Below are 27936 nucleotides of genomic sequence, written 5' to 3' on the forward strand. Positions count from 1 at the left end.
CCGGGAGTGTTTGAGGGTCCCGGCTTCTCCACACGCTTTGCACCGTCCCCGGGAGTGTTTGAGGGTCCCGGCTTCTCCACACGCTTTGCACCGTCCCCGGGAGTGTTTGAGGGTCCCGGCTTCTCCACACGCTTGGCACCGTCCCCGGGAGTGTTTGAGGGTCCCGGCTTCTCCACACGCTTTGCACCGTCCCCGGGAGTGTCTGAGGTCCCGGCTTCTCCACACGCTTTGCACCGTCCCCGGGAGTGTCTGAGGTCCCGGCTTCTCCACACGCTTTGCACCGTCCCCGGGAGTGTCTGAGGTCCCGGCTTCTCCACACGCTTTGCACCGTCCCCGGGAGTGTCTGAGGTCCCGGCTTCTCCACACGCTTTGCCACAGCGTTCGGTATTGTCAGTTCTGTCGTCGTTGTTGTTTTAGCGTCAGAGCAGAGGTGTGAACAGTATCTCATCGTGGTTTTCGTTTGCACTTCCCTGATCGCTAAGGAAGTTAAGCACTTTTATGTGCTGATTAGCTATTGGGTATCTTCCATGAGCTGTCTGTCGCCCATTTTTTCTTGCTCGGTTTGTCTTTTTGCTGAACGGCGGACGCCCCCTTCACCTGGGCACACGGGTGCTCTCAAGGTGGCCACACTTCCACCTGGCCCACCCTCATCGTGCTCATGATCTGTCCTCTGATTCCCAGCACTTAAGGACTGACTCAGGATGGCCCAAGTCTACAGCCTCGAATATCGAGAACAGAAAGCAAATCTATTCCTAAAATACAAAGCATTTTAAGAGTGTCGTTCTTAAGATAAATTTGCCTATTCTGCATAAAAGTATTCGCGGTGTTTTGTTCCGAGATCAGTAAGCTATAATCCAAGGACTCAAAGAGTTTGTACCCAGGTGGAAAAGCAGACATGGCAGTGAATGATTACAGCATGAAATAAAGTTAGTGGCTCTCTCCTTAAAATCCCTTTTTGTCCCTGATGCTGTTCTAAGCCCCCTTTCCTTCTCACCCTCCTTGGTCTCCCTGGTGATCTCATCTACCCCTATGGCTTCAACTACCCCCTAAGCAGTGCCCTCCCGAGACCATGGCTCCAGCCCTGGTCTCTCCTGAGGTCACCTCTTGGTGAACCACAGGCAGTACGGCTCTTCAGGGGCAATTAATTTCGTCTCCACCTACCCCATGCTCCCCCCTTCAAAGCAGAACCAAATCGCCACTTCTCCTGTTACAGTCCTAATTTATGTCAAGTACAAGCTAAGCTGCTGTAACAAAAAGGCACCCAAATTCAGTGGAATAAATAAGATAGAGGGGTATTTTTCTCTCGTGTAATTGTCCGCAGACAAGAGGCCCCAGGTTTCAGCCTGAGGGAAGGAGAAGGAGGGAAAGTCGAGGGCAAGCAGCTCCCTCATAAGAAGCTGGTCTAGAAGTTGCCCCATGACTCCTTCACATCCCTTGACCCAAGGACAGTCACGTGGCCCCATGGAGCCGCAAGGGAGGCTGGAAGATGGCGTGTCCAGCAGGGCAACCGTTTCTGCTAACACTTAGAGAGTATTTTGAATAAAAGAAAGAAAGGGAGATGGGGGACAGGTAGGCTCAACCACAGTTTGAAGCTCAGTTATTGACACCACAGTTTGCAGAGGAAACCGGTACAGGCAGTGGGGGGCATCGCCGACTCCGCCTCTGCGTCTGCTTCCTACCTGATGTCCGGGAAGTCCCAGGTTCTGTTGAGTCTCGCCCGGAAGTCCGTCCTGCTTCCGTCCTCTCCTCTTCATTCCCGTAGTGACCTCATCTCTCCGTTTGCAAACACCTTCTCACTCATCCCCTTCCTGTCCTTCCTGCCCCTAGCGTCCATCCCCTGTCACTTCCCCGACTAAAAACCATCAGTAACCAGAAATGCTTGTGACAAAAACCAGCGCTTGCCTCTAGTTAGAGCGTCTAACATGCCTCTCAGACCGACTCTGAGACAGCGTTTTTGTTTTGTTCTGTTTTCATGTCTGCCTCTCTTTTTTTTTTTTGGGGGGGGGGCGTTTAAAGCATTGAAGCATAGTTGATTTACAGTGTTGTTAGTTTCAGGTGTACAAAGGCTCCTGGGTGATGGAGACACAAAGAGCTTACGATCTCCAGCAATAAATAAAGAACCAGTCGGGCAGTGCTTACCGTACATGACAGGCTGGGGTGGGAGGCAGCTGCTAGATGGAGGTGAGACCCTGTAAGAGAGGGAGAGTCCCCGCACACACAGGCATGAGTATGGAGAGGTTGGGCTTGGCTCTGGACCAGCAGGATCCCGGCTGTGCTGGTGGGAGGTGGCAATCTAGACTGGCCTGAGTAAGACTATGGGTATCCCCAGTAGGGGACATCTGGGGACCATATCAGAGGTCTATGTTATAGCTTTTAAGAAAGGTTATAACATATTTCAGTTAAGTAAAATCCTCCGTTATTTCAGAAGAGGTTCAGTCATTCTTGGTCAATCCTGTTATTGTCTTTACACAGTGCTGAGTTAAAGACCTCCTTCCTCCAAGTGCTGTGGCAGGAGCATGGGCTGCAGGGTCCAAAGACTTGGTCTTTGTCAATGCTCCTGTGCAGGAGATTAAGCCCTCTTAGCCTCAGTTTCCTCATCTGTGAAATGGGGGTTGCACTAGGACTTAGCTCCCAGCTTCTAGTGTGAGGTTGAAATGGGATAATTCAGAGTAAGTGCCAGGCTCAGCATCGTGCCTGGCCTCTATTATTAGCTGTTTATTGTTTTTGAGGTGGGGTACATAGAATCACTGAAATATTACAGTAAGAATATTTCCCACCCTTCATGAATGCTAGGGTGGGACCTAGCATAAAGAAACACTCATGGGCTTCCCTGGTGGCGCAGTGGTTAAGAATCCGCCTGCCAATGCAAGGGACACAGGTTCGAGCCCTGGTCCAGGAAGATCCCACATGCTGCGGAGCAACTAAGCCCGTGTGCCACAGCTACTGAGCCCTTGTGCCACAGCTACTGAAGCCTGCGCACCTAGAGCCCGTGCTCTGCAGCAAGAGAAGCCACCACAACGAGAAACCCGCGCACCGCAACGAAGAGTAGCCCCTGCTCACTGCAACTGGAGAAAGCCCACGCACAGCAACGAAGACCCAACGCAGCCAAAAATAAAAATAAATAAATAAAAATAAATTTGTTAAAAAACAAAGAGAAACATTCATGTTACACGCCTACATCTAGGTGGAGTGGACCCAAGTTGACTACTACCCGTTACATGGGATTCACCCCCGCATGGGAGACACAAACCCATCAGCAAGGGCAGCCTGGCATCCGGAAGTGAGAAGGCCCTGGGTAACTCAAAAGGGGTGTGGCTTGCCCAGGCCGCTGTCTCCTCTGAGGGGAGTGATCCCCTGGTGCTCTTCAAACCAGCATGTATTTATGGAAATCTGCCCGGGCCTGGCATTGTGCTGAGATGGGCGTCCATAGAGGAAGGCTGCACGGGGTGTAGCTAGAGTAATAGACAAGTATTAATGCTCATCTAAACATACTCTTGAGCTATTATTAATTGCCTACAAATTTAACTTCTTCCATGTCTATGGTTAAAACTGGTGGGTAGAAACAATTCGAGGTGGTCCATTTTGTTCCTTGGAGTCGATTTGATGTATTTGGAAGTAGTATAGCAAAAGGATGGGAAGAGTTCATGGGGAAATGCACACCTCCTTAAAAATTAGACTCTATAGATTTCAAACATCAACCCTTCATTCCTGTGCAAAACTAAAAGCGATAAACCCTCGAACAGCAAGTAAAGAGTCATAAGTCTGGGAAAACCTCCGAGAAAATGTCCCAAATCCCATGGAGAACACAGAAGAATATCCAGGCCATGCATTTGACATCCTGAACGAAGGAGTGACAGTATTTAAACTTACCACTACCAAATGGACAAAAATGTATTATCTAGCAGCCCCTTGGTCTCCATCCCCTCCAAGAGCAAATAAGGGGAATGGGGGCACCCAAACTATGGCACAGAGGGTGTAGGTCGGCAACACGCCGTGGAATCCCCGCCAGCTGGGAAGCTAAGGAAAGGACAGGGTCACAGGAGTTCACTGGTTAGAACCCTGTAGGGTGGGTTCTAGCCAGTGAAAAGGGGTCCGAAATCTCAACCGAAGCTTCTGTTTAAACATCTTTCAGGAAGTTATTGAAAGCTCCTTCTAAAAAGGATGTCCAACCTGGAGATGATGTTCGCTGTCCAATTTATGTAACAAATATTAATTTGAGGTAAAATTAAAGAGTCATTTTTCAATGCCATTTTGGACAGGACAGAAAAATATTAAAAATATTAAAAGCAGTACATGCTCACTGGACCCACTATCTGGCCTGTTCAAAGCCAGCCGTCAGAGCGGCTCCCATGGTATGTTAGATGAGTCGGCACCGGCTCTGCAGCCCAAATTAACCTGGAGGAGAGGAAAGAGCAGATTCTGTGCAGAAGCATCTCCCCAGAAAGCCGCTTCCTGTTTATGGGCAGTGGTGTTATTAGTTCTTATGTAGATGGCATTGGTTTCTCTTTTCAGAGCTCATCGTTATAACCATCCTCTTAAATCCATTTCCTCTTTCCTCCTTTGCCCCCATAAATCACTGTTGCATTTTTCTCCTCTCAGACCAAGAAGGTTACTTCTAAGCATTGCAATTGCGTTCACACACAGGATCGGTCATTATCCATCTGTTGAAAGGCTTATCCTTTATCTTAAGGAACACATAAAAATGGCACAAAGTATTTATGACTCAAAAAGCACCTTAAGCTAATTGGGATTTTTGTATCTGTTTCTCCTTGTCTTTCTTTGTTTCCATTCTCCCAAAACATAAGGCAGAAGAGCAGTATTACTATTGCTATTCGAACAAGCACTGCTGAGATCAGAGCACCTGGAGGGACTTCCAGCTCCCGAGTTCTCGCTGTGTCCGCTTGGACACGCGATTGAACCCCTCTGAGCCTCCATTTTCTCTTCTATAAAATCAGAGCAAAAATGCTGGCTTCCCCCAGCTTTGAAATTTGTTGCAAAGATTAAACAAGTTAATATTGTGTGTTAAAGAACTTCATAAATGAAGACACAGAAACGTCAGTCGTTGCTATTGCTACTAATGTCTCCTGTCGCTGGGCATTGAGTCATTCTGCAAAGCACATTGTCTCTGCAGATGAGGCTTCTCTCTTTAGGGCTCCATTTTGGAGGGAGATCATCATAAAAATGGTATACCCTTCCCTGTCTTCTTCAAGAGAGGACAGTGGGCAAATATAAACTCTTCTTGATGACCCTTGGTCACCACTACAATATCCTTAGAATTCTAGCATGCCAGGGCAGAAGGGGGCTTAACACTAAAGGGGCCTACCTTAATCCGCTCGGGCTGCTATAACAAAATACCACACGCCGGGTGGCTTAAACAACAGACATATGTTTTCCCACAGTCCTGGAGGCTGAAGTCCAGGTCAGGGGCCAGCTGGCTGCTGCTGCGGCCTGTGTCCTTGGCCTTTGGGAGGACGTCTTCTGCCTGTGTCCTCACCCGGCCTCTGAGACATCCCTGGTGGCTTTTCTTCTTGTACGGACACCAGTCATGTTGGACTAGGGCCCCACTGTAATGGCCTCATTTTAACTTAATCACCTCTTCAAAGACCCCCATCTCCAAATAGGGTTGCACTCTGAGGTCCTGGGGATTGGGCCTTCAACATGTGACTTTAAGGCGAATACACTTCAGCCTGTAACTGTGCCTGACCTCCTCGTTTTATGGATAAGGATGTGGAGACCCAGAGAGGTTGAGTGAGTTGCCACAATTCCCACAGCTCGTGTCCGCAGAGCCTGGGACAGAGGCTGGCCTGGAGACCAGGGCTCCTTCTGCCTCGCCCGCCTTACTGGGTCTTGCCTTTGTCTCCTGTCCCTTCCAGGTGTCCCCTGACCACTTCTGTCCTGGGCTCTCACTCCCCAACCCCTCCCCACCCCTTCTGATCTGTTGGAAACTCTGACAATCCGGATTCAGTGTGCAGGAAGGTTATTTACTGTCATTCTGTGTGGAAGTTTACGTCGTAAGGGGGTGGGATGTAAGTGGGCACTTCAGGACACATATTTGGGGATCTTGAGGCTCCTATATAGAGTCATCCGGTTTGGAGGCCGTGTTCCCCAAATCTGACCCACAGGTAAATGTTAATGCACTCTAAAAAGCCACCTTGATGAGAAACCTTTCCGTATTTGTTCCACAGCATTGGAAACGCCTAGCAGCTAGAAAATGCCTTTCATCTTACTGCATCCCGTGTCTCTCGTATTCTCCCCCGAACCATTTACACGCCCTCAGGTAGGGAAGCACATCTGTCAACCCGTGCCCGCCTCACTGGGGGAGATTTCATAATGAGAGTTTATCCTGAGGTCTCATGCTTTTAAGACTTCAACACTTATAACACAGGCCACAGCATATGCCCACGTGAAATGGAATATTATCGTTAATGATTGAAGTGTCGCAAGGCTTGTCAAAATTCAGCAGTCCTGAATTTCACATTTTTCATACTAATTGACAGCATCCAGAAGGGCCCTTCTTGAGTACCGCGAACCAGAGGTGAATTCCACCATAACGTTTGTAAACCATGGGCCCTTATATGTACACGAATCCGGCTGTTAGTTCAGTAGAGGTTTATTTGGTGCCTAATGTGTGCTTTTCTCCCCAGTTTGACTCCTGCTCTGATGTTTGCCTCTCCTTAAAGGCACCACCATCCCCACCACCAGGGGGCTCTTGTAAAAGCTTCATGAGCTTTTGTTTTCCCCCATTTAAGACTGTCGGGGGCGGGGGAGGGCGGTCTTCCAGTTAGAGGACTACAATCCCCACTCCTCTCCGGGGACCACGGGCCCCCACGTGATCTGACCCCGCCTCTCTCCATCTTCACCTCCCTCCACTGGCTCCATCACGGGTCCTCGAGCCCCGTGTTGTCTTCCTGTTCCTTCAGTGAGCCGAGTGTTCCCACCTCCGGACCTTTGCTCTTGCGGTTCCTGCGCCTCGAAACCCCTCCCTCGAGCTCTCTGGACGCCGCCCCTTCCCCGTCGTTCACATCCACCCGGGTGGTGTTTTCTCCGGCGCCTCCTTCATCCGCCGGCCGCCGGAATCTGACCCCGGCCCGAGCCCTTCCCTAGCGTTGCTCTCATTTTACATTCTTCACTGCAGTTATCTCAGGTTTTCACGACCTAACATTTTGCCGTTTAAAATTTTTGCCCGCGTCTGTCTTTGCCCACCTGACAGCGTGTCTGTATCACCACGGGACTGGGCGTGGCCCGTAGCAGGTGCTCAGTACATCCAACTACTGTCTATTGATGTTCCACCTGCCTCTCTGACCGGGCCCTGGGGATACCGCACGGACCTGCAAAGATGCTGGGAGACCCAGGGCTCTCCCCCTGGCTCCTTCACTCCCATTTCTGAACCTTTCCTCCATCTCAGCCCCTCCTTTTCTCTCTTGTTGACATTTTCATCAAGAAGAAGGTCCTAAAGAAAGGGAAAGAGAGAGCGGGGCAGTAGAGGGCAGTGTGGCCAGGATCTCAGGCAGCGCGTTTCATGGACTGAGCCTGCGGCCTCCTGTGGGTCACTGTGATTTGACAAGTGTGGACAGAGGCCTTCGCCACCAGAGGGCTTTCCCAGGCATTGTAGCTCCCCCTGGTGGGCACTGATTTGTTACAGGATCACTGCCATCAAAAAACAAAAACAAAAACAAAAACAAAAAAACTTCACAAAGACGCTCACAATCTTTAACCCCACGTAACTGTACTCCTAGAAATTTGCCCTGATGAACAAAGCAAAACAGTATATGAGTGACACAAACCAAATGTCCGACAATAAGGGCGTATAAGTTACTGTGCATCCACATGAAAGTATAAGGTAGCCATACAAATATTAAGTAGGAAGACATGAAAACTTCCTAACAGAATATTCAGAAGTCATACCACTGCAACAGCTATGAAGGGACTACACAAATGGAAAATTTCATTTTCTTTGTGTAGTGAGTTATGGATAATTTTTAAATTACATTTTTTCCTTGAAAGTTATTTTGTCTTTTCAAGTACTCCCCATCTCTCAAAGAAACAACTTAATCTTTTATCTACTGTGGGATCTCCTGTCAATATGTAACGATACTGACTGTATTATTTTACTAGGGCTACCGTACAAAGTACCGCAGGCTGGGGGACTTAAACAACAGAAATTAATTTTCTCATAGTCCTGGAGGCTGGAAATTGAGATCAAGATGCCAGCAGGGTTAGTTTCTTCTGAGGCTTCTCCTCTTGGCTTATAGATGGCTACCTTGCCTTCCCTCTATAGGTGTCTGTGTCCTGTAGACTCCAGTCATATTGGATTAGGGCTGACCCTAGTGACCTCATTTTAACTTAATTATCTCTGTAAAAATTCTGTCTCCAAACATGGTCACATTACGAGGTACTGGTGGTTAGGACTTCAACATATAAATTCTGGGGGCACACAGTTGAGCCCATAACAGTGACTGTTACAATAGTACCACATATTTATATACAGTATCATTTCTTCATATTTAGATGGTTTATTTTATGATCGTTATATCTAAAGCACTTTCTGTGACATAAAAGGCAGTATAATATCATTCCTTATGCTTTATCATGAGTTAGAGCCAGATACTTTTCTTCAGTTTAAGTCTAGTGCTGTTATTACTGATGTTTGCTACCTCTTTGGTAAACCAATAACAAGTTGTAATTATTCAAGGGACATTTGGGGCAATTGTTTGAAGAAAATTGACCTTACTCATGGGGTTTTTTTTCTCTCTCATTTGATTTATGAACTGTGGTATATATGTATATACTGTATACACACACACTCTATATATTCATGCATACATACATATATATGTTCAATTATTTAAAACTGTACAACAGACTCTAATAATCTTGTTTTTGCTTTTCAAACTCATGCTTATGAATTAGAAATGTTATAATACTCTTGGCCTGTCATAATCCTGTTCTTTTAGAAATTATTTTCTCAGCTTCTTAGGTTCTAGGGATTTATTATTGTGGTGTTTGCCTCTCACACTATAAAGTACCAAATGTTTTCTCATGAATAGAAATAATGAAAGCAAGACTCCAGATGTTACCCATTAAATTAGCCTACGTTAATCCCTATCTGCCCCAATACATACATTTTTGAAGATTTACCAGAGGCAAGAGGATGTTTATTTCTTTAGGGACTCTGTTATTGGAGCTCTTTCGCTGGTGCCTCAGCTGCGCTTCTTATCCAATATCTTCTGCAGGCCTGAGGCTTATGACATGGGGTCAGTTCAAGAATAGAAGGATCACCTCTCGTGTATAATAGCAATTGGGAATGTGGGGATTGGTGCTCTATGTGGGAAAGTGATTACTTTGCCACTTCATAGATAGCAAAACTGAGGCACAGCTCTAGGATGAAAATCAATCATTTCTGAGCCCTCAAAAGAGTGCCAGGCCCATGAATCATCCTGCCACGAACATAAATAAAATCGCAAGTTAGATGGAAAAGTCCTGTCCTTTCTGACCACAGGCTACATAACCTTTTAAAGCCTAGTCTTCTTCTTAGTCACGGTAGTAATTTTTAAAAATGTTTTAACTCATAAAATATGAAAACACATAATAGGATTTTCTTAAATATATACTGTTGCAGGTGTTTGTTGGGCAGTGAGCCCTGTAACTTAAATGCACAACCTCTGAGGGAGGAGGGAAAGATGGAGGGTCAGAAATACAGACGCATTTCCATTCCAAGTAGAAGTACACTGTCATACTCTTTCTGCATCTTGCCTTTTTTGTTTAATGGTGTATCGCAGATCATTCCAAGATAACAGGAAAAGATTCACCTTATTTTTTTTTTTACTGGTTACCCGTATCCCATTGCACGTAGGATTTGTCCTATGTGAATAGTGGATTTATCCTCATTTATTTAACTAGCCCCCCACTATTTCCTGAAGGCAAATCATGCTGTAGTAGTCATCCTTGATCAAATTTTTTGTGCCCTTGTGAAATTGTTAGGTTAAAAGATATGTGTCATTTAATTTTTCCTCCAGTGTAACTGATTTGTTATTCTTCATTTCTTTACCTTTTTGTCTGTTTTATTCCATCTATGCAATCTATATAGTCAACTTACTGTTCTGATTTCCTAAAGATACTGATATTAGTATATGACAAATACATTTTTCCCATACAAAATAGTACTTGTTAAAGAAAAATACATGATTAGCATTTTTTATTATCTTCATTTGAGTCTTATGTGCTGTTTCTAGTTAAGAAACAGTAAGAGTGGTTCTCAGGTTCCCTTAGGCTCCACAGATACCCGTGTGTGTGTGAGTATAAAACAGTGTAGTGGTGGAATTTTTATTTTGTCAGCAAACATCTTCATCATTGTTATACAGAATCTCAAAATCCAAACATGAACTTTTCCTCTACGAAAACATCTAAATTTATCCTCTGAGATATTTCCCCTGTCATGTTATTTTGCAGATTTTCTTTCCATATTTGGTAAGAACTTTATTGAGGTATAATTCACATACCATAAAATTCACTCATTTAAAATGTGAATTGAAAATAATTCAGTGGTTTTTAGTATATTCACAGAGTTATGCAGCTGTAACTATAATCTGTTTTAGAACATTTTCATCACCCCAAAAAGAAATCCTTTAGCTGTCACCCTTCTCAAGCTCCCATCCCTAGCTTTTAAATTTTGAAAGATACTTGTGTCCTCCAAAGCAGCTTCTCAGTTAAACCCCACATCGGACCCCCGAAGGCCAGTTTCCTCATACCCTCCCTGTATTATCAAAATATTTCATTTTGATCAGCCTCATAGGTGAAAAACATCTCCTGCTTCAATCTGCATGTATTGAATCATGAATGGTGCGAACCATCTGTTCTCATGTTTCTTGGCTGTTTAGGCTTCACCTCTGCAGTGCTTTGTGGACCTGTTTTAAGTACAAACAAACATGTTGTTGTCACTGCTTCACTTTGATCCCATCCACCGGGGCAGGATGCATGTGGCAAAGACTGCTAGGAAGGTATTTGTACGGAAACAAGAGCACCCTCCAAAGAGGCCCCCCATGCACCCAGAAACCCTCCCCGGGGCTCGTTGCCTGGGACTTACCCGTCATTACCCTGTGCCCGCCCCCCGCCATTCTTGCCTTTTGGATGACACTCCACCCTCCCCCAATGTAGGTAAAATAATTGCTCCTTGGCGGGGAGGGGGAGGGATGGACTGGGAGTTTGGGGTTAGTAGGTGTGAACCATTACATATAGGATGGGCAGACCACAAGGTCCTCCTGCAGAGCACAGGGAATTATATCCAGGCTCCTGTGATAAACCATGATGGAAACGAATAGGAAAAAGAGTGTCTGTGTGTGTAAATAAGTGCTTCTCCGTTGGCCTCAATCTGACTTTGTCTCAATCCGTGAAACACTGTTTTTTAATGGACATTCCATGGTCTTTGTTCTGTTAAAACCCAGCCACCCTAGGATAAACCTGTCTTTATATGTACACCTCTTCCCTAGTCTGTGGATTCTGATAGCTTTTTCACTAGCTAGGGTCCCTGGTGAAATTCTAATAACTTCCCCAAATTGGAGGGTCTTTGGGGAAAGCTGGAGCTCTGTTTCAGCCGGGGCTCAGACTCCTGGGAACAGGTGATTCCTCACCACCACCTCCAGGCCTGAGCCACTGTGACCTTTAGCTCCCGGGAGGTTCTTTCTTTGGGGACTGTAGCCTCCCGTGACCTCACCACCAGGGACCAGAAAGCCCCAGCCCGAGTCTTCTGTTCCTGCTGTATTTGTTAGCGATCGAGCAAAACGCCCTTTCACTACTTGTGGTGGGAAGCCCGGTGCACGCCCAGCCATTTGTCCTGAGGTACCTGTACCTGAGCAGAAAGATTTACTCACAGCAGGTGTGACAATAAGATATATGTTCAAGGGAATCCCTAGCATACTTGACACCCAGCATTTGTAGCACTCCCTCCTTTGTACCACAGAATCATTTTCAGGATAGCATTGTGATAATCAGTCATAAGCATAATTTCCCTGACTCACTATATAAACAATTAGAAAAAAGAAATTTCAATTTAAAGATGATTCAAATTGATGGATATTCAGATGAGAAGCACATAGTGCCAAGTCTGTGATATCCCTGCCAGACTTAACCTGACCTGAATGTAATAATGAGGAAACCTCAGAGAGGCCGAATGGAATGACTGGCCTGTCATCTTCAAAAGTGTCCAGGTCCTGAAAATCCAGGGAAGTCTGAGGAAGTATCCCAGACAAAAGGAGACTGAGGATAGTTAAATGCAGCTCGTGATTCAGAACCAGATCCTTTTTCTAGAAAGAACATTATTAGGACAACTGGTGACATTTTAATGGGTCTGAGCATTGGAGGGCACTGTTGGATCAGTGTTGATTCCTGATTTTGATGACTGCATTGTGGTTACGTAGGAGAAAGTCCTTGTTTGTAGGGAATATATACTAAGGAATTCAGGGTTGATGACATAGCAGTCAGCCTCTGATTCTCAAATGGTTCGGGGGGAAAACGTCATTTGGACAATAATGTCCTTGTACCGTACTTCCGACTTTGCTCTGTTTGTGATTTTTTTTTAAATACAAAAATTGTTTTTAAAAACCTCGACAGTAATTGTAGCAATTACTTAGAATGTAGACCAACCAAAAACTTTTGAGGAGGAGTATTTTTCACCAACGTTCTTTAGAGTTGCTGGCACAGGTGACAGCAAAAAGCAGAGGGCTTTTCAAGTCAGTGTGGTTATTGCTTTTAAATTCCCTACAGACGGTGCGTCCTCTTATGGTCCACCGTGGACCATAAAGAGGCATGGGGGTGCCCACCACCCACCCTCAGTACACCCTGATTACACTGGCAGACACTGACAAGTCTTCACGATTGTGTGTCAGAATCCTCCAAAAAATGATGGGACACAGGACACAGGGCCAATTGAAGCCCTGGACCAAGAAGGCCTTTGGGGACAGTATTAGGCTGCTGGGCTGGCCAGACTTTTACACACTGTGCACACAGGGCACTCTTACACGCTGTGCACACAGGGCACTCTTACACGCTGTGCACACAGGGCAAGATCCAGCCCGTCCACCGCTCATTTTGCCAGGGAAAAAATGTTTTTAAACATCCCCTGTGCTAATTAACAAACTCTTTGAGAGCCGAGTGTGGCAAAGAAACCCTTGAATTAGCTGCACCTTTAGGGTAGGACTTCTGATTAGGGTGTTTCAAATGCTATCTAACTACCTTGGATGAATGGTCCTGATCATAACAAGCACCCCTAGCGTGCAGATTATCCTGAACTAGTACAGATACTGCTCACTCAACTTCAGAGTAAACGACAAGCATCCCCAGACTGCAGCACAGAGCAGGGAGCATAGGGGGCCCAGTCTCTGTGGAGTGTAAGTGAGGTGTCCGTCCACTTTGACGTCTGCGTGCATGTGCATCATCACCTCCACGGGACCCAAACAGAGCAGATTGTCAAGGAAAGTTTTCTCCTTCTTGGAAGCAGTTTGCAGTTGAGGAAGAGACTTTGAAATGAGAGCAGCCCGCGCGGGCCCAGGGGGGGCACAAACTCTTAAGTGCTGTTGCAGCCCCTCCCCGCGAAGCAAACCAGAACTGCGGCAGGCAGCCCACCCGTGCGAAGGGGCGTTGAGTGGTTACCCGTCCTTCCTCCAGTGGGGAAGGATGCTGCTGGGGAGGTCTCGGTCACCTGAAAGGACCCACACTCACACTTCCTCTGCGATGGTCCCATTCGCCATGTCAGCCTGGAGAGAATCCCGTGCGTCCCGTCTTGTCTCCAGCCTCCAGGCGTGCCCAGGTCTCAAGCCTTGATGGGTGTAAGAGTCACCGTGGCCCTTGTGAAGAGTTGACATGCTGGGCTCCGGCCCGGGGTTTCTGATCCACCAGGGTGCGCCTAGGAGCATGCATTTGGAACAAGCACCCAGTATCTGTGATGCCCATGGTCTGTGGACGCTCAGAGAGCCCTGATCTAGCGGCAGAAACATGCGGCTTGTGGTCAGAAAGCCCAGATTTGCCTTCGCAGCTCATGCTCCATATGCTGAGTGGGGCCTTGGGCCGGTCGCCGGAGCTCCCCAGGGCCCAGGTTCACCCCAGCATCCAGGGTCTGTGTTGGGGATCAAAAGTGGTCGGGAGGAAAGCACTTGACAAACGGTGAAGCTCTGCAGAAGGACGGGGACCTGGCCTTGGTCCTTACGTCCACCTTGATGTGGCACTCGTGGGGGCTGCAGACACTCGGGCCCAGCGCTTTCGGCGCGTCCTGGCCAGTTTTTTAAGTGTCACTCTCCCTGTCCCCAGCCTTCCATGCGGCGAAGTGCGAGAAGCTGCAGAGAGAGAAGGCGGAGCTGGAGCGGCGCTGTGAGGATGAGGTGCGCAGGCTGGGCTGGCGGCAGCAGGCTGAGCTGCGCGACCTGGAGCGGCGGCTGCAGCTGCAGTTCGAGACCGAGGTGGCCCAGCTCCAGGAGGAGCACCGCGCACAGCTGCTGCGGATCGGGTGTCAGCACCAGCGGCAGGTCAGTCTGCGCCCCGGCCCGGGCCCTGTCCCTGCCGTCGTGGGGGGACGTGGGTGGGAGGTGGAGGGGAGCCGCTGCGGCAGGAGTCCGTGCAGCGAGCAGGTGAGCTTCCGGTCAAGCCCGCCCTCCCCACCTCGTTTCTCTCCTCTGTCCCCTCCCGTCGTCCCCCGCAGCCACTCTGGTCTCCCTGCCTTGTGCTCCCAGGCACACTCCCACCTCCGGGCTTTTGCGCTCGCCGTGCCCTCTGCCCGGAATGCTCTCCGTCTAGAAACCCCATGGCTCCCTCTCTCCCTCCCTTGCAGGCTTTTCTCAGAGAGGCCTTTCCTGATCCACAATCCCAGCTCCTTCCCCACCCTGTGCGCGCTCTTCCTGTTTGATTTTTCCTCGGCACTTGTTACTCCCTGATGTAGGATGACTTGTACTTTGTACCCCGTCGATCTTCTCCATATTCCACAAGGAGTGATGATGACAGACACGTGTGTGTCTAGCACGTGCTGTGTGCCAGGCCCTGCTCTTCCCTCTTTACATGTATTAACTCATTTAACCCCCACGATAACTCTAAGAGGGAGTACCATTATTGTCCCCATTTTACAGGCGAGAAAACCGAGACCCGGAGGTTAAATAACTTGCCAGCATTCATGCTCATGAAAGAGCCAGGGTTGGACCCAGTCTGATCCCAGGGTCCGTGCTCTCGAGCACTGAACTAGAGCTTTCTGCCGGGTTTACTGCTAAATCTCTGGCACGGGACTGCCTGCCTGCACAGAGCGAGCCTTTGGTGTGTATTTGCTGAATGAAAGAAGGATTCCGCTCATTAACCTTAGCCCAGCAGTCTTCCTAGAGAGGGTCATTCATCCTGGAATAGCTGGGGAAGAATTCCCTGGGAGCCTGTCGGCCTGAAAGCAGGTAGGAGCCTGGCGTGCCCATCCGCGCGGCCAGCTGCCGTGTCCGTTACCGTGTTGGCGCCGGTGTGACAGGCAGGTTAAGATGAGACCACTCTGCTTCTGAGGGAGCTCGTTTGCCCCTCCCTCTTCTCTTCTTCCTAAGTCCCCAAGGCTCTGACGCCTTAATGCCCACCTCCTCATTGTGTATTGTTACCCCTAGTCTGCTCATGGTATCCCTAAGGTCAACTGGCGTTTGTGAAGAGCTCACTTTACATCTCAGGCTGGTGCCGAGTGGCCCTTCACTATCATGAACGTTTGGGCTGCCTCCCCAGTAGATAATCTGGATGGCGATGGTCCGCAGCGGCTTGTGAATCATAGGGGGCACGGGAGAAATCTCAGAGTAATAATAAGTACTGTTGTTGGAATAAACGGTCTCCTCTTTGACAGCACTTTCTTCTATTCGGCATCTTGGGTTAGTCATCCTCCTTTTTCTAGAGGCCTGTGGAAACCAGACACATCTGCCTGCTTGAGGTGGTACAGACTTAGAGGCTGGGAAACAGATAGGTTACAGCTAAGGTTACCTGCTGGGCTAAGATAAGACGTGGAACCTCCAGCATCGTGGCTTCTCAGCTGGCTTTAAGTGGACATTTGCACAGCTGCCGTCTTTAGTCTTACCTGCTTCGTGGTCCCTTGACACAGCTCAGACCTGGTGCAGATACCGGCTTGTTCTGTGCCCCGTATCCTGGGGCTATTCATTCCCAATTTTACACAAAGAATGTATTTATACCCATATTCACTGACTTCTGGTCCAGAGTTCTGGGTTGGTTGAGAAGACGCCAAGAGATGGAAGAAGGAGGGGCAGGAGGTGGTCCCCAGGCAGAAGGATGAGCCTCTGAACAAACGCTCATGCTGGGGTTGGTCATGTGTGGGAAACCGGGAAGCCTGGGCCACTGCCGAGCCCCTCCACCAGTGGAGGGAGCCGGGGCAGAACCTCGCTGAGTTTTGTCGGCGCAGGAGCGCGTGCTGGGGGGTGTGGCCTCATCTGCCTTTGAGCTGGGACAGCGGCCTTTTAAAGATTTCATACTGGGAGAGATTGGAGGCCCTGACTTTTCCACTTGAGAGTGAGTTACACGAGCTACTTATGTATATTTTAAAGGTGTTCTATCTTATGAGAGCTCTGAGTCCTGTTCTGCCTGATCCTTTACAGCTAAAGAGATTCATTTAGCTATTCATCCATCTAAGCAGAGAATAGTCAGCGAAGGCCCGCCGTCCACAAGGCCTCACGGCAGCACACGGCAGGAGATGCCAACATCTATGACATGTGGACTTGCTTGTTCCATAGCCTCGGGTCATCGATCCAGGGAAGTCCTGAGGCAGTTTCTCCAGAAACTGTAATACTGGGTGGGAAATAGAGATTCTGTGTTTAGGAGCTGAGAGCTTCCTTCCAGGTGGGAGGATGAGGGAAAGCTTTATGGTGGAAAGAGCATCTGCGCGCTGTACACGCGAGGACATCTTTCCTGTAGAAACCCACTGGTGTGGGGGCGGCGGGGGGGATGGATGGTTGAAATCTATGAATTATTCAGGCCCCTGATTCTGCTCCTGCTGCTGGATGTTGGCTGTTATCCTGAGCTTCAGCTTCTCCAGCAGGGAGCGGGCAGGCAACGAGGAAGAAGGTGAAATGCACATCCAGCCATATTCTAATTTCCAGGTAGAGTACATGCCCATGTATTTGGCCTGGGAGGAGGCTCGGTGCCTGGCCGCAGTGGGGATCTGGAAGGTCTGTGGTTGCAGCGATCTGTGCCAACCGTCCACACTCAGGTCCTCTTTGTGGGGGACAGTCGCGTCCGGCAATGCTGACCCATAGGTCCTGCCATCCCTGTCCTTCTCGAGCCTTCAAACTCAAGTTCACCAGTGGGGCCTCTCCTGGCGCCCCGGTGCCCTGGCCGGCAGCGGGGAGGCTGCTTCCGTTCTGACGCAGGATTTTCTGAGGCTTTCCTCCAATCAGGAGCTCCCTCGAGAAGGCCGGCTGACCTCTGACTTTACCGCAGGATGCCCCTAGGAAGATCCAGCCGTCCACTTGCCTCGAGAGGCAAAGACCATCTCTCTCTCTCTGCCTCCACATGGGAGTCACTTGGGGAGCTTCTGGCAAAGCACTCCTCCTGTCTGCACCCCGCGCTAATGGAATCAGAGTCACAGACTGGGGCTTCCTGGGGCCCAGAGCTGCAGGTATCTGGTGTTGGGGGATGTACAGGGCCTCCTTCTTTAGCCCTGCAGACAAGTTAGGGTATGAGCAGGGGCGTGGCCTGGCCTCCTGGCTCTCTTATGTGCCTTTAAAGATACGGTGTGACTCTTATCTTAAAAGTCGGATTATAAAGGTGTTTCATCAAATCAGTGCTCATTCTAGAGCTAGCCGCACATTAACAGAAGCCAGATTTCCCAAGCTTCCTATCTCAGGGCACACGAGACAGATTTTTCAATGTAAACACAAATGCTTTTCCTTTTCTGCTCCAAATGTACTCGCCCACAGAGCCTGGTGTTTAGTAATCAGACTTGTGACCTTTGACCCTCTCCCTCCAAGATCCTTTGGCAGTTTGTCTCTCTCCCTGACCCTGCCCGGAAGCCCCTCGTGCAGGACCCCCTGGTTCCTAAAGGCATTCTGGATTCTGCATTTTGAGCAGAGACTCCTTTCCAGAGGAGCAGTAGTGTTCAACCTTTAGAGTTCACGTCCCGGGACACACTTTCTAACCTTTCCTAAAGAAATCATCCTTTTAGACTAACTGGGAGGCCCAGCATGCCCACGCTTCATCAGAACGTGCAGAGGCCACTTAGGCCATCATCTCGCATTCTGTCCCATATTCGTCCCGCACAGCAGGTGCACAGCTGCCACCAGCGAAACCACACTCTCATCAAATAGAATGAGGTCCCGAGGGCCCCTCTGTCTCCCGGCGCCAGAGCCCCACCCATCGCAGCCCAGAGGCCTCCGGACACTGGACAGGGGCAGGGCAGGGCAGGTAGAAGCCTCTGTGAACGCCTGCCCGCGTGGTGGGCGGCAGAGGGGCAAAGGCACAGCCCGGAGGGGCATGGAGTCAGCCCAGGAGCTCTGGCAGGGCTGGCTGCCTGCTCCGAGTCGGTACCCAGGATGCTATAGCGGGGATGCAGGGACACAAGGGATGGTGAGTCGTCCCGTTATCCGGAAGGAGGGTCGTTCAGAGAGCCCCGGAGAGAGAAGATGGGGGCAGCTCCCTCTGTCTCATCAGATAGGAAGACACGTCGCAGATGGGGGCAAATGGGAGTTTAATCTGGTTTTCTTTAACGAGGAAAGCCGAGACGATGTAGAGCCCATGCTTCTTCACTCGGAATGGAAGTCTTCTCTAAGTGAATTGCCGAAGGCTCCCATAATTGCATTTTGCGAATGGCTGAATGAAGTAAGCCCACAGCTCTGTTCTTACCCATCGGAGAGGGTGGCTTCCCAGCCCTTTGCTCTGCTGGAACTCAGCTAAACAGCAGACAGCTGCAGGAACAGAGCCTGGTGCAGGGACCAGCTGCTGCTCTGTACCCCTGGGACTACTTGATGGGCACATGGACGGACCCCCGCAGCCAGCTCAGAACTTTGTCCTCCTGGAAGAGGGAGGAGGCTGGCCCAGCAGAGATTTTGCGGGGACGGGGGCACCCAGGGTTCTAAAAGGAAGAAAATGAAGCTTCACGCAGCCTAAGTTCGCTGTGGCCGGATAATGGTTGAGCGCCTCTGTCTCAGTGTTGGTGATCTACAGCACAAGACACATCTCGTGTGTCCCTTGGGTCAACTTGTCTGAATCCCCTCAAATGCCTGCCGACCTGGAGGTCTTCTCAGGCTGAGAGCTCGGACGGGCTGCTGCTCCGTGCTCTGGAAAGAAGCCTAGAGCCATAGAGGAGAAGCCACGGGGATTGAAACTGGGATAAGAAAGGGGATGGCCAACAGTGCGCGGCCCCTTCCTTGTAGAGGGAACAGTCTTTAAAAACCATACACATGTCTAGAAACCTAAGTCACTCGAGAGTAAGGACCGTGATGCCCAAATTTTGGCTCACTGGCTCTCACTGGTTTCCTTCAAAACATCCTGGGCTTTCCTCTCATTGCATATGGAGGAATTAGGGGATCAGTATTTCATCCCCAAAAGCCCCTCTGAGAGGCTGTAACAGATAGATCACACCCTTACATCATCCTTGTTATATTGGGTGTGGTATTCCATCACCACTAAATCAAAGACCCGACTCCACCAAGCCAGGAGGGCATGCGATGAAGCACCACCCTTGCTGATCAGAGCAGATCCACCCCCAGGACGAAAGGGACTCTTCTGGAACTTAGTCCTTGCATCCATCTCTCTTTTCTGAAACCACCCATGGCAATTTGTGTACAAACCCAATAAATTAGAATCATACTAAGGACTGATGAAAGATTTTTCTTTATACTTAACTAACATACCTCCAAACAATGTGTGGGTACTTGTTTCTAACGGAAGTCACCAATGGAGCATAAGGAAAACTAGTTCCATTTTTTTTAACCAATGATTTGTTTTTCCAAGAGACTGAAAGTCTTTGGACAAAGATTCCATAAAAAACCTTCATATAAACAGGATTTGGACAATTAAAAACCGCAGTAATCAGCCTTTCTGCTGAGTGGATTCATAGCTCTGAGCCTCAGGTGAAATATTGTTTAATCAAGAATGGCCAGTAGATAAAAGTGAATCATCGCATACCATGTCCATTTTCATGTCGTAATGCAGCTTCCCGAACACTGTCAAGTCCATTGTTGGTTTTGGCAGTGATACTTCCGTTTTAGTGGATGACGGTTCCTTTTACCATAGAAGAGAGAGGTCGGGCAAACTTTCCGAAGCAACGATGGTATCCAGAGTGGGAATCTATCCCATTTTAAAATACAAACACTCCCATGCATCCCCTTCACAAGCAGGCTTCCTTTCTTGTGAAGAGCTCTTCCTCCTTACAGATCAAAGATCAGCCTGAATTGTCCCCAGAGAAATGAGACCCTCTGAGAGGTGGCTGGACAGTGTTCTGAACCGGTCCGCCACAGAGCTTCAGGGCATGGGCAGGTGCGCTGGTTCAGTGTTGTTCAGATGCTAGGTTTTGACACCTTAGTACGTCGTGAAATGAATTTAGTGGTTTGTAACTGCATTTTGAAAAACAACAAAGGAACATAGAATAAAAATTTAAAAACGAGATTACTGCAGGTAAGAGGGGAAAGTGTCATTTTGTGAAACTTTGGTTTCACACACACGCCCTGTGTATGTGTGTGTGTGTGTGTGTGTGTAACAATGTACAATGGTGTTTTTACAATGGGTCACCGACAGAGAATTTGGAAAAACACTGTTCTGGTTTGCTATCACAGGGAGAGGTCGTCTTATGCAATGACTCCTGTAAGTCATACATTTGAAGTTAAAATAACAGCTGCAACAACAAAAATAACAAAAGCAGTAAAGATGGAAGGTGTGTGGTGGGGACGGAGATCAGGAAGGTGAGAAATAAAAAATCCTGGGCTGGCATAGCACAGGGAGATCAGCTCAGTGCTTTGTGACCACCTGGGGGTGGGGGGGATAGGGAGGGTGGGAGGGAGGGAGACGCAAGAGGGAAGAGATATGGAGACATATGTATATGTATAACTGATTCACTTTGTTATAAAGCAGAAACTAACACACCATTGTAAAGCAATTATACTCCAATAAAGATGTTTAAAAAATATATATATATATAATGAAAAAAGTCAAAAAAAAAAAAATCCTGGGCTGGCTGCACTACCTGTGATTGAACTCCTGGAAATGTACCATCAGCCAGGGAAACAGTAGCTTCTTGGGAGCAGGTCCCATAGCCTGGGTAGGGGGAGGTCTGCACTGTGATCTGGGGGGCAGGTTCACGGCTGGGAACGGGTGGCGAGCACACACACACACCTGCCCACTTGCCTTGGGGCTGGCGAGAGGGTCCTTGGGCACTGGTTGCTGGTCTTGCGGGGGGAGGCAAGGGCAGTGCGTTTCAGAGCTTCGCCCGTGGATGTCAGACAGCCCTGGGCTGACTGCTGGCTCTGCCATTTACTAGCCTTTGGGCAAAACACTTCAAACCTCTCTGAGCCTCAGTTTCCTCGTCTGGGAAATGAACATGAGAACATTTACTTTATCATGTTGCTGTGAGGCTTGAGTGGAGAAGCCGAGAGTGGGTAGCTTAATAAATGTTAGTTCCCTCCAGATACCTCGCGTGCTGTAGCTCCCACCTGCTGCCAGGAAGCAGAAGGGACCATCTGGTAGGGAAGGACCCTCTTCTGTCCTTATTACCTCATGGAGTGCTTGGTGGAAGGGGAAGGAGTGGGGTGGAAGGAAGTGGTCCAGAGGGGGCCCAGGGCAGTAAAGAGGTGGCTTCGGCAGCTACCCACCCCACCCCGGGAGCTGCTTCCCGTTGCATGAGCAGCAGGCCTGTGGCAGTGACTTCCCTGCGACATCCCCTGACTCCAGGACTCCCGCGTCACCACCAGATCCTGGCTCTCCTGCCTCAGCACAAGGCTGAGGGTGGCCGTCATCTCAGCGGAGTGTCCTGCCCTTGACGTTTGGGCCACTGACATTTCCCCTCGTTGCAGTCCACCTCGGTCCTCCAAGCAGCGAGGCCATTGGAGCCCCCAGTCCCCGGCTCTCTGTGTAACCAGAGCTGTGATCTCCTGCAGGTGGAAGACATCACCGCCAGCCATGAGGCTGCTCTCCTAGAGATGGAAAACAGCCACACGGTTGCCGTCTCGCTCCTGCAGGACGACCACGACCACAAGGTGCAAGGTAGCTATGAGGCTTGGTGCGCACGGGTGGGCCGGCAGGGTGGGCTGTGCGCACTGACCCCCTCTGGCTGCAGACACGGGGAGCCCTCCCTTTCCCTCTTGCTCCCCTTTCCCTTCTTCCTTCCATTCCTTCCTGGTGTGTCCTTTGTGTTGCTTCTTGGGTTAAGAAAAGACAGAAATCCAGGACCCGGGTAACTACAGCAAGTCCCCTACATATGAATGAGTTCCGTTCCGAGAGCGTGTTCGTAAGTCCAACAAAGTGAGCCTAGGTACCCAACTAACACAATCGGCTATATAGTACTGTCCTGTAATAGGTTCATAATACTTTTCACACAGATAATACATAAAAAACAAACAAACACAAAAGTAAAGAAAACTTTTTTTTTTTTTTTTTTTTTTTTGCGGTACGCGGGCCTCTCACTGTTGTGGCCTCTCCCGTTGCAGAGCACAGGCTCCGGACGCGCAGGCTCAGCAGCCACGGCTCACGGGCCCAGCCGCTCCGCGGCATGTGAGATCTTCCCGGACCGGGGCACGAACCTGTGTCCCCTGCATCGGCAGGCGGACTCTCAACCGCTGCACCACCAGGGAAGCCCACCTGGAGAGTTTTTTTAAAAATACTGATGTGTAGCTCCCATTACAGAGGTTCCGATTTAATTGCTCTGGGATGCAGCCCAGGCATCAGGATTTTTTAAAACTCCCCAGGTGATTCTAATATGTAGCAAAATCGGAGAAGCACTCTCTTAGAGCACAGTCTTAAGCATGGGACAGAGTGTCAGGACCTTAAAATAATGAAATACATTATGAATACATAGATAGTCGCCATGGTTTATGCCACCTAATAGATACTGACTTTTCTTTGCTTGTGAGGTATAGGGTATCTGAAAATGCCCTAAAGCCCATCACTGCACTGTAGGAAAATGGTCTCAGGAAAGGGAACAGGAATGGAAATGTTACAATGAGTGTTGCCTTTTGTTTCAGGATTTTCCTATAAATAGACTTGGTAGATTTTTCTGACTAATGAAGTCTCGCTTAGACGCCACATCCAGGGCCTTTGAATTACATACAACGTGAAGACAATGTAGGCGTATGTAATGGTAGCTAAAAACTTCATTATTATGGATGATGCTCTCAATGACCATTAAAAGTAATCATTTAGACAAAGGCAGGTAGACCAGAAACCGATATGGTTTTATGTCAATAAAATAAGCACAAACTTTTTTCTTTTTTCCCAAATGTAAATTTCAGCTATCACAACTGGATTTCTAAGAGACCTTAACCATCATTAGTTAAAAGATTTGGGTCAAGGGAAACCACAAAGTTTTTCTTAATTGCAGCTATGCCAGCCGGAATGATAATTATTGGTCTCCAGTACTCTCCTGTGCTGAGCATACAATCCAGGTTCATTAATGAGACCTTTCCTCTCTCCAGTTATAACATGAAAACAAATAGCTTGTGTCGCTACAATGAGACGGGCTTCACCCAGCTAATAGGACTACTCCCATCTGGAGGAAAATAGAATCCATTTGCTTAATAACTCTTACATGACATCTCTTTCTGCCTATCTTGCAAATTATCACTGGAATGACACTTTTCACAGAATAGAATTGCTCCAAACTCCCCAAGAGGAACCAGTGCAATGAGTCCTTCCTTCCGTCTGAGCGGCTTAACATCGACTCTTTGCTCAAGCAAATGCTAGCATCTGTGGTTTCCAGAGTGTGGCCCAGAGGCCACCAAGGTGACTTCGCAGGCACAGCACTGGTCCCGTTCACCTGTCCATTCTCCAGCAAGCCCATGCTCCGCTCTCCTTGGAAAGGTCCCTGCTTCAGCCCGAGATTGCGGCTTCGTGGTAGAAAAGAAGAGTGATCCTGGGAGGGAAGAAAAGGGAGATTTAACGTTAATTACCTAGTGGTTTTACCATTAGGAAAAGTTGGAGAATCAATGAATGCTGTGAATGGAGAATCTGACTTGGCCAGGGTGTTGGTAGAGCTGGGTATAAAAGTGAGTGTGTGTGTGTGTGTGTGTGTGTGTGTGTGCGTGTGCGCGCGCGCTTGTGCTCTGTTTGCTTCCCTCCCTCCTTTCTTTCCTCTTAACCCTTGCCCTTTCTCCTATTTCCTTCCTCATCCTTTCTCCCTCTCTCCTAAATAACATTGCATACAATTTCAAACTAATGGAGAGGTCTCTTTAGGCTTAAGTCCACTATATACTGGTGTCCCTTACTCACCAACATCACTAGTCTTAGCCTGGCAAAAGAATCTTGTTTGATCCCTTTTCAAAAGAAAGATCAACTTAACAATTTGATGTCTTCTCTCCAGAACTGATATCTACCCACGAGCTTGAAAAGAAAGAATTGGAAGAAAATTTTGAAAAGCTGCGGCTGTCATTACAGGTTAGTGTTTCCTTAACTCCAGCATCAAGATAATGGCAGCATTGTTATTCCTGTCCACAGACATTTATCCAGCACCTACCGTGTACTGGATCCTGTACTAAGCATTGGAATATGGGGGTAAATAAGACCTACTCCCTGCCCTTAAGGAGTTTACTGTCTACTCAGAGCTGTGATACAAATAGTGACAGACCAGCACGGAAGGTAACACATACTTGCACAGAATGAATAATACCGTTAGCGCCACAGGGGTTCCGAGAGACGGCTCCCCGTGTGCTCACGGTCAGAGCCATGTCTGGGGAAAGGGGAGGATTAGGGGGCAGAGTATTGTAGGCAGGGGTCACGGGGTGAGGAGCCTCACGTAGGGCAGAAATCCCAGGACACATTCTGGGGATTGTAAAAGCACCTTCAGTCCCCTGGAGATGTAACGAAGCTTCTTGGCGTCCTGCTTGAAACCTACGCAGAGTGGGGGTCTCAGATGCCAGGGGCACTGCCGGGCTTCCTTCTGATCTCAAAGGGGAGAATGGAGGTCTCTGCCTTCCAGAGACCCCAATCAGCTGCTTCTGTGAAAAGTGTTGACCGCCCCCAGCCCTAGAGAGGGGCTGCCTGGGAAGCCAGGGGGAGGTTGGTGGCCCTGCTTCCATTGCCAGCTGTGGACGTCCCAGTCATAGAAAGATTACCTTTGAAATACTAGGGACATTCACATCTGGAAATTTGGGAGGTGATTAGCGTAATTCTAATACAAAGGCAGGAATTTTGTTTCTTCAGTGGCTCACTTTCCCCAGGCAGTGTTTCTTGCACAGAGCCTGCCCTGCCGAGCAAAGAATCTAGGATTATGGCGTGTCACACTGTTGAGTGTACTGTTTTAAATGGGAAACCACCTGCTGCAAACCCACCCCCGATCCATGGATCCATGGATCCATCGGTGGGCCTGCACATGCCCACGTGCCCCTCGTGTGGCTTATCCTTGGCAAATTAACCCCAAACTTCTTTGTGTACCCCACATCCCACACCACCCAGATATATTACCCTTAAGGAACACAAACCAGGAAAGTAACAGCCATACTGTGATGTATCAGAAAACCCCAAATGGTCCAAAACCACAAGAAGGGAGACTTCTGTTTCATCCATGAGTCTTCACTTTGCCACTAACATCACACAGTCATGAATTGTGCACATTTTAGTGGTAACTCATGGGCAGAATCCATTTGAGCTGGAGATTTTCTGGTGTGAGGTGGGTACGGTTGCTTAGGCCAGTCTCCTTGGGATGCTGGCAGCTAGAGAAACAGGTTTGGGGTAAAAGATTTGAGTTTGAGGTTTAAATCCCCACTGTACCTTCTCTTAATAGCTTTGAAATCTTGGACAGCTACATAAGCTGTAAACCTTAGTTTACCCGTCTATAAAATGGGGATAATACCAATTCCTTCCTCGAAGTGTGAGCAGCTTAAGGGAAATAATATGTGTGTCAATGAAAAAATTAATCAATAGTCAATCCAAGAAAGAAACGGAGAATTTTATTTGAGCCAACCTGAGGATTGGAACCCAGGAGACAGTCTTTATGTGGTATACAATGGAATACCACTCAGCCATAGAAAAGAACGAAATTTTGCCATTTGCAGCAACATGGATAGACTTGGAGGGCATTCTGCTAAGTGAAATACGTCAGACAGAGAAAGGCAAATACTGTATGATGTCACTTATATGTGGAATACAAAAAACACAACAAACTAGTGAATGTAACATAAAAGAAGTAGACTCACAGATACAGAGAACAAACTAGTGGTTACCAGTGGCGGGGAGGGCGCGTAGGGAGGGGGGAGGGGAGGTACAAATTGCTGGGTGTAAATATGCTCAAGGATGTGTTGTGCAACACAGGGAATATTTTGTAATTGCAATATTTTGTAATAACTGTAAATAGAAAGTAACCTTTAAAATTAAAGTTTTTTTAAAGATTAAAAGACAAAGCGCTAAGGACTGTCCCTTAGAGGTCAATGCACAGTTATATAAATTTTTGAGACAAAGGGGCTTACATCAAAGTAACATACTGACAGTGTACATAGTCCAACAGGGCAAGTAGTGGGTCATCGTGACCCCTTAAAGTATTGAGAAAGGAATGTTATCTCCTAAGGAGTTACCTTGCTGGTGCCAGGAGTAAATTGCTTTTTTTTTTTTCCGGTGAATAGGCATTCCTGTGTCTTCTAAGGGGATCTAGTTAATGTATAATGCAGATGCACAGTGCACACTAAAGAGGGGTAGTGGCCCAGATGGGCAGAGAGAGAATTTTATGTTTAAAACTTTCCTGGTCCTGCCTTAAAAATAAATTGATTTCATCATGTGTAAAGGGTATATAGCACTAGGCAGAAGCTAGTGCTATTATAATAGTTTCAGGCGTTGTTACATTTGCCATCATCATCATTATTATGGGGCCGTTGGTTAACTCCAAGTGGTCCATGCCGGGCCAGGTCACCAGCTGGGTCTTGGTGCTCTTACCTTGGCATAAAGTAGCCAATCCAAGTTGAAGAACAGCACGTCCTGTCTGACGGCTGGGGCACCATTGTGTGCCTGAGGATCTGTTTTGAATAATGGTGAAGAAAGCAGAAAAACCACAGTGTGATAGTTTAGATGCCACCTAGATGGTACTTGCCTGAGTTTTTCACTGTTTTACTTTTTAATGGAGGACAAGAGGCTCTGACGAGGCTTGTATAGAAGGTGGATAGCACTCCAGTCATTTTATTTTTGCAATAAAATAATAGCTGATGTTTATTGAGCACTTACCGTATGCCAGGTACTGTTCTAAATATTAACTCACCACCATCCTCTGGGTTAGATATTATTAGTATCATACCCATTTTACAGATGGGGAAACCTGGACACAGTGGTTAAACTATGCAGCGCTCCAGTCATTTTATAGTCACGTTCTACGCATGCGTGCTGGGGCGCAGCCGGCTGTCCCCGAGCCCTGATTTACTCTTGCTGGCTCATGTGCCTTCCAGCTCCCACTGACACTGTCTTGCCCTCATGCACCAGCATGTGCATTTAATGGCACTGTGGAGGGCTTTTATTTCTTAAAAATGAAATGGAAGTAACTGAAAACAAAAAAGGAGAGAAGGAAAAGGAACCCGCCAAGGATGGCTTGCAAAACTGGGTTCTCTGTGATGACAGGAAAGCGGTCGAGCCAGCACGTGCTATGAGGCAGTGCTCTCGTGTGCAGCTCCATCGTTGACTGCACCCAGCTGCTCACATGTGGTGAGCGGGGCCATCTCTCTTGCCAGAAGTGTTCAGGGGAAGACCTCAGTCCCTGGGTTTTAATGTTGCAGAAATGGTGATGGGGGTGGAGAACTTTGGAACACGTGGCAA

The 27936-nt window shown here is 48.2% G+C and overlaps 1 protein-coding gene across 2 annotated transcripts in view; it reads left to right on the forward strand.

The window, feature by feature from the left end:
• Window positions 1–27936, forward strand: part of MTUS2 (microtubule associated scaffold protein 2) — a gene marked incomplete at its 5' end in the record, with an annotated part of 64260 nt that overhangs the window by 24216 nt on the left and 12108 nt on the right. For both annotated transcript variants that reach the window (XM_081215104.1, XM_081215103.1), the window contains 3 exons: window positions 14299–14513; window positions 22092–22197; window positions 24509–24582. In XM_081215104.1, the coding sequence (XP_081071230.1) occupies window positions 14299–14513; window positions 22092–22197; window positions 24509–24582 (395 nt within the window). The remainder of the gene's footprint in view (window positions 1–14298; window positions 14514–22091; window positions 22198–24508; window positions 24583–27936) is intronic.

Source organism: Mesoplodon bidens, assembly GCF_964165515.1.
Source record: "Mesoplodon bidens genome assembly, chromosome: 17".
Lineage (NCBI taxonomy): Eukaryota > Metazoa > Chordata > Mammalia > Artiodactyla > Ziphiidae > Mesoplodon > Mesoplodon bidens.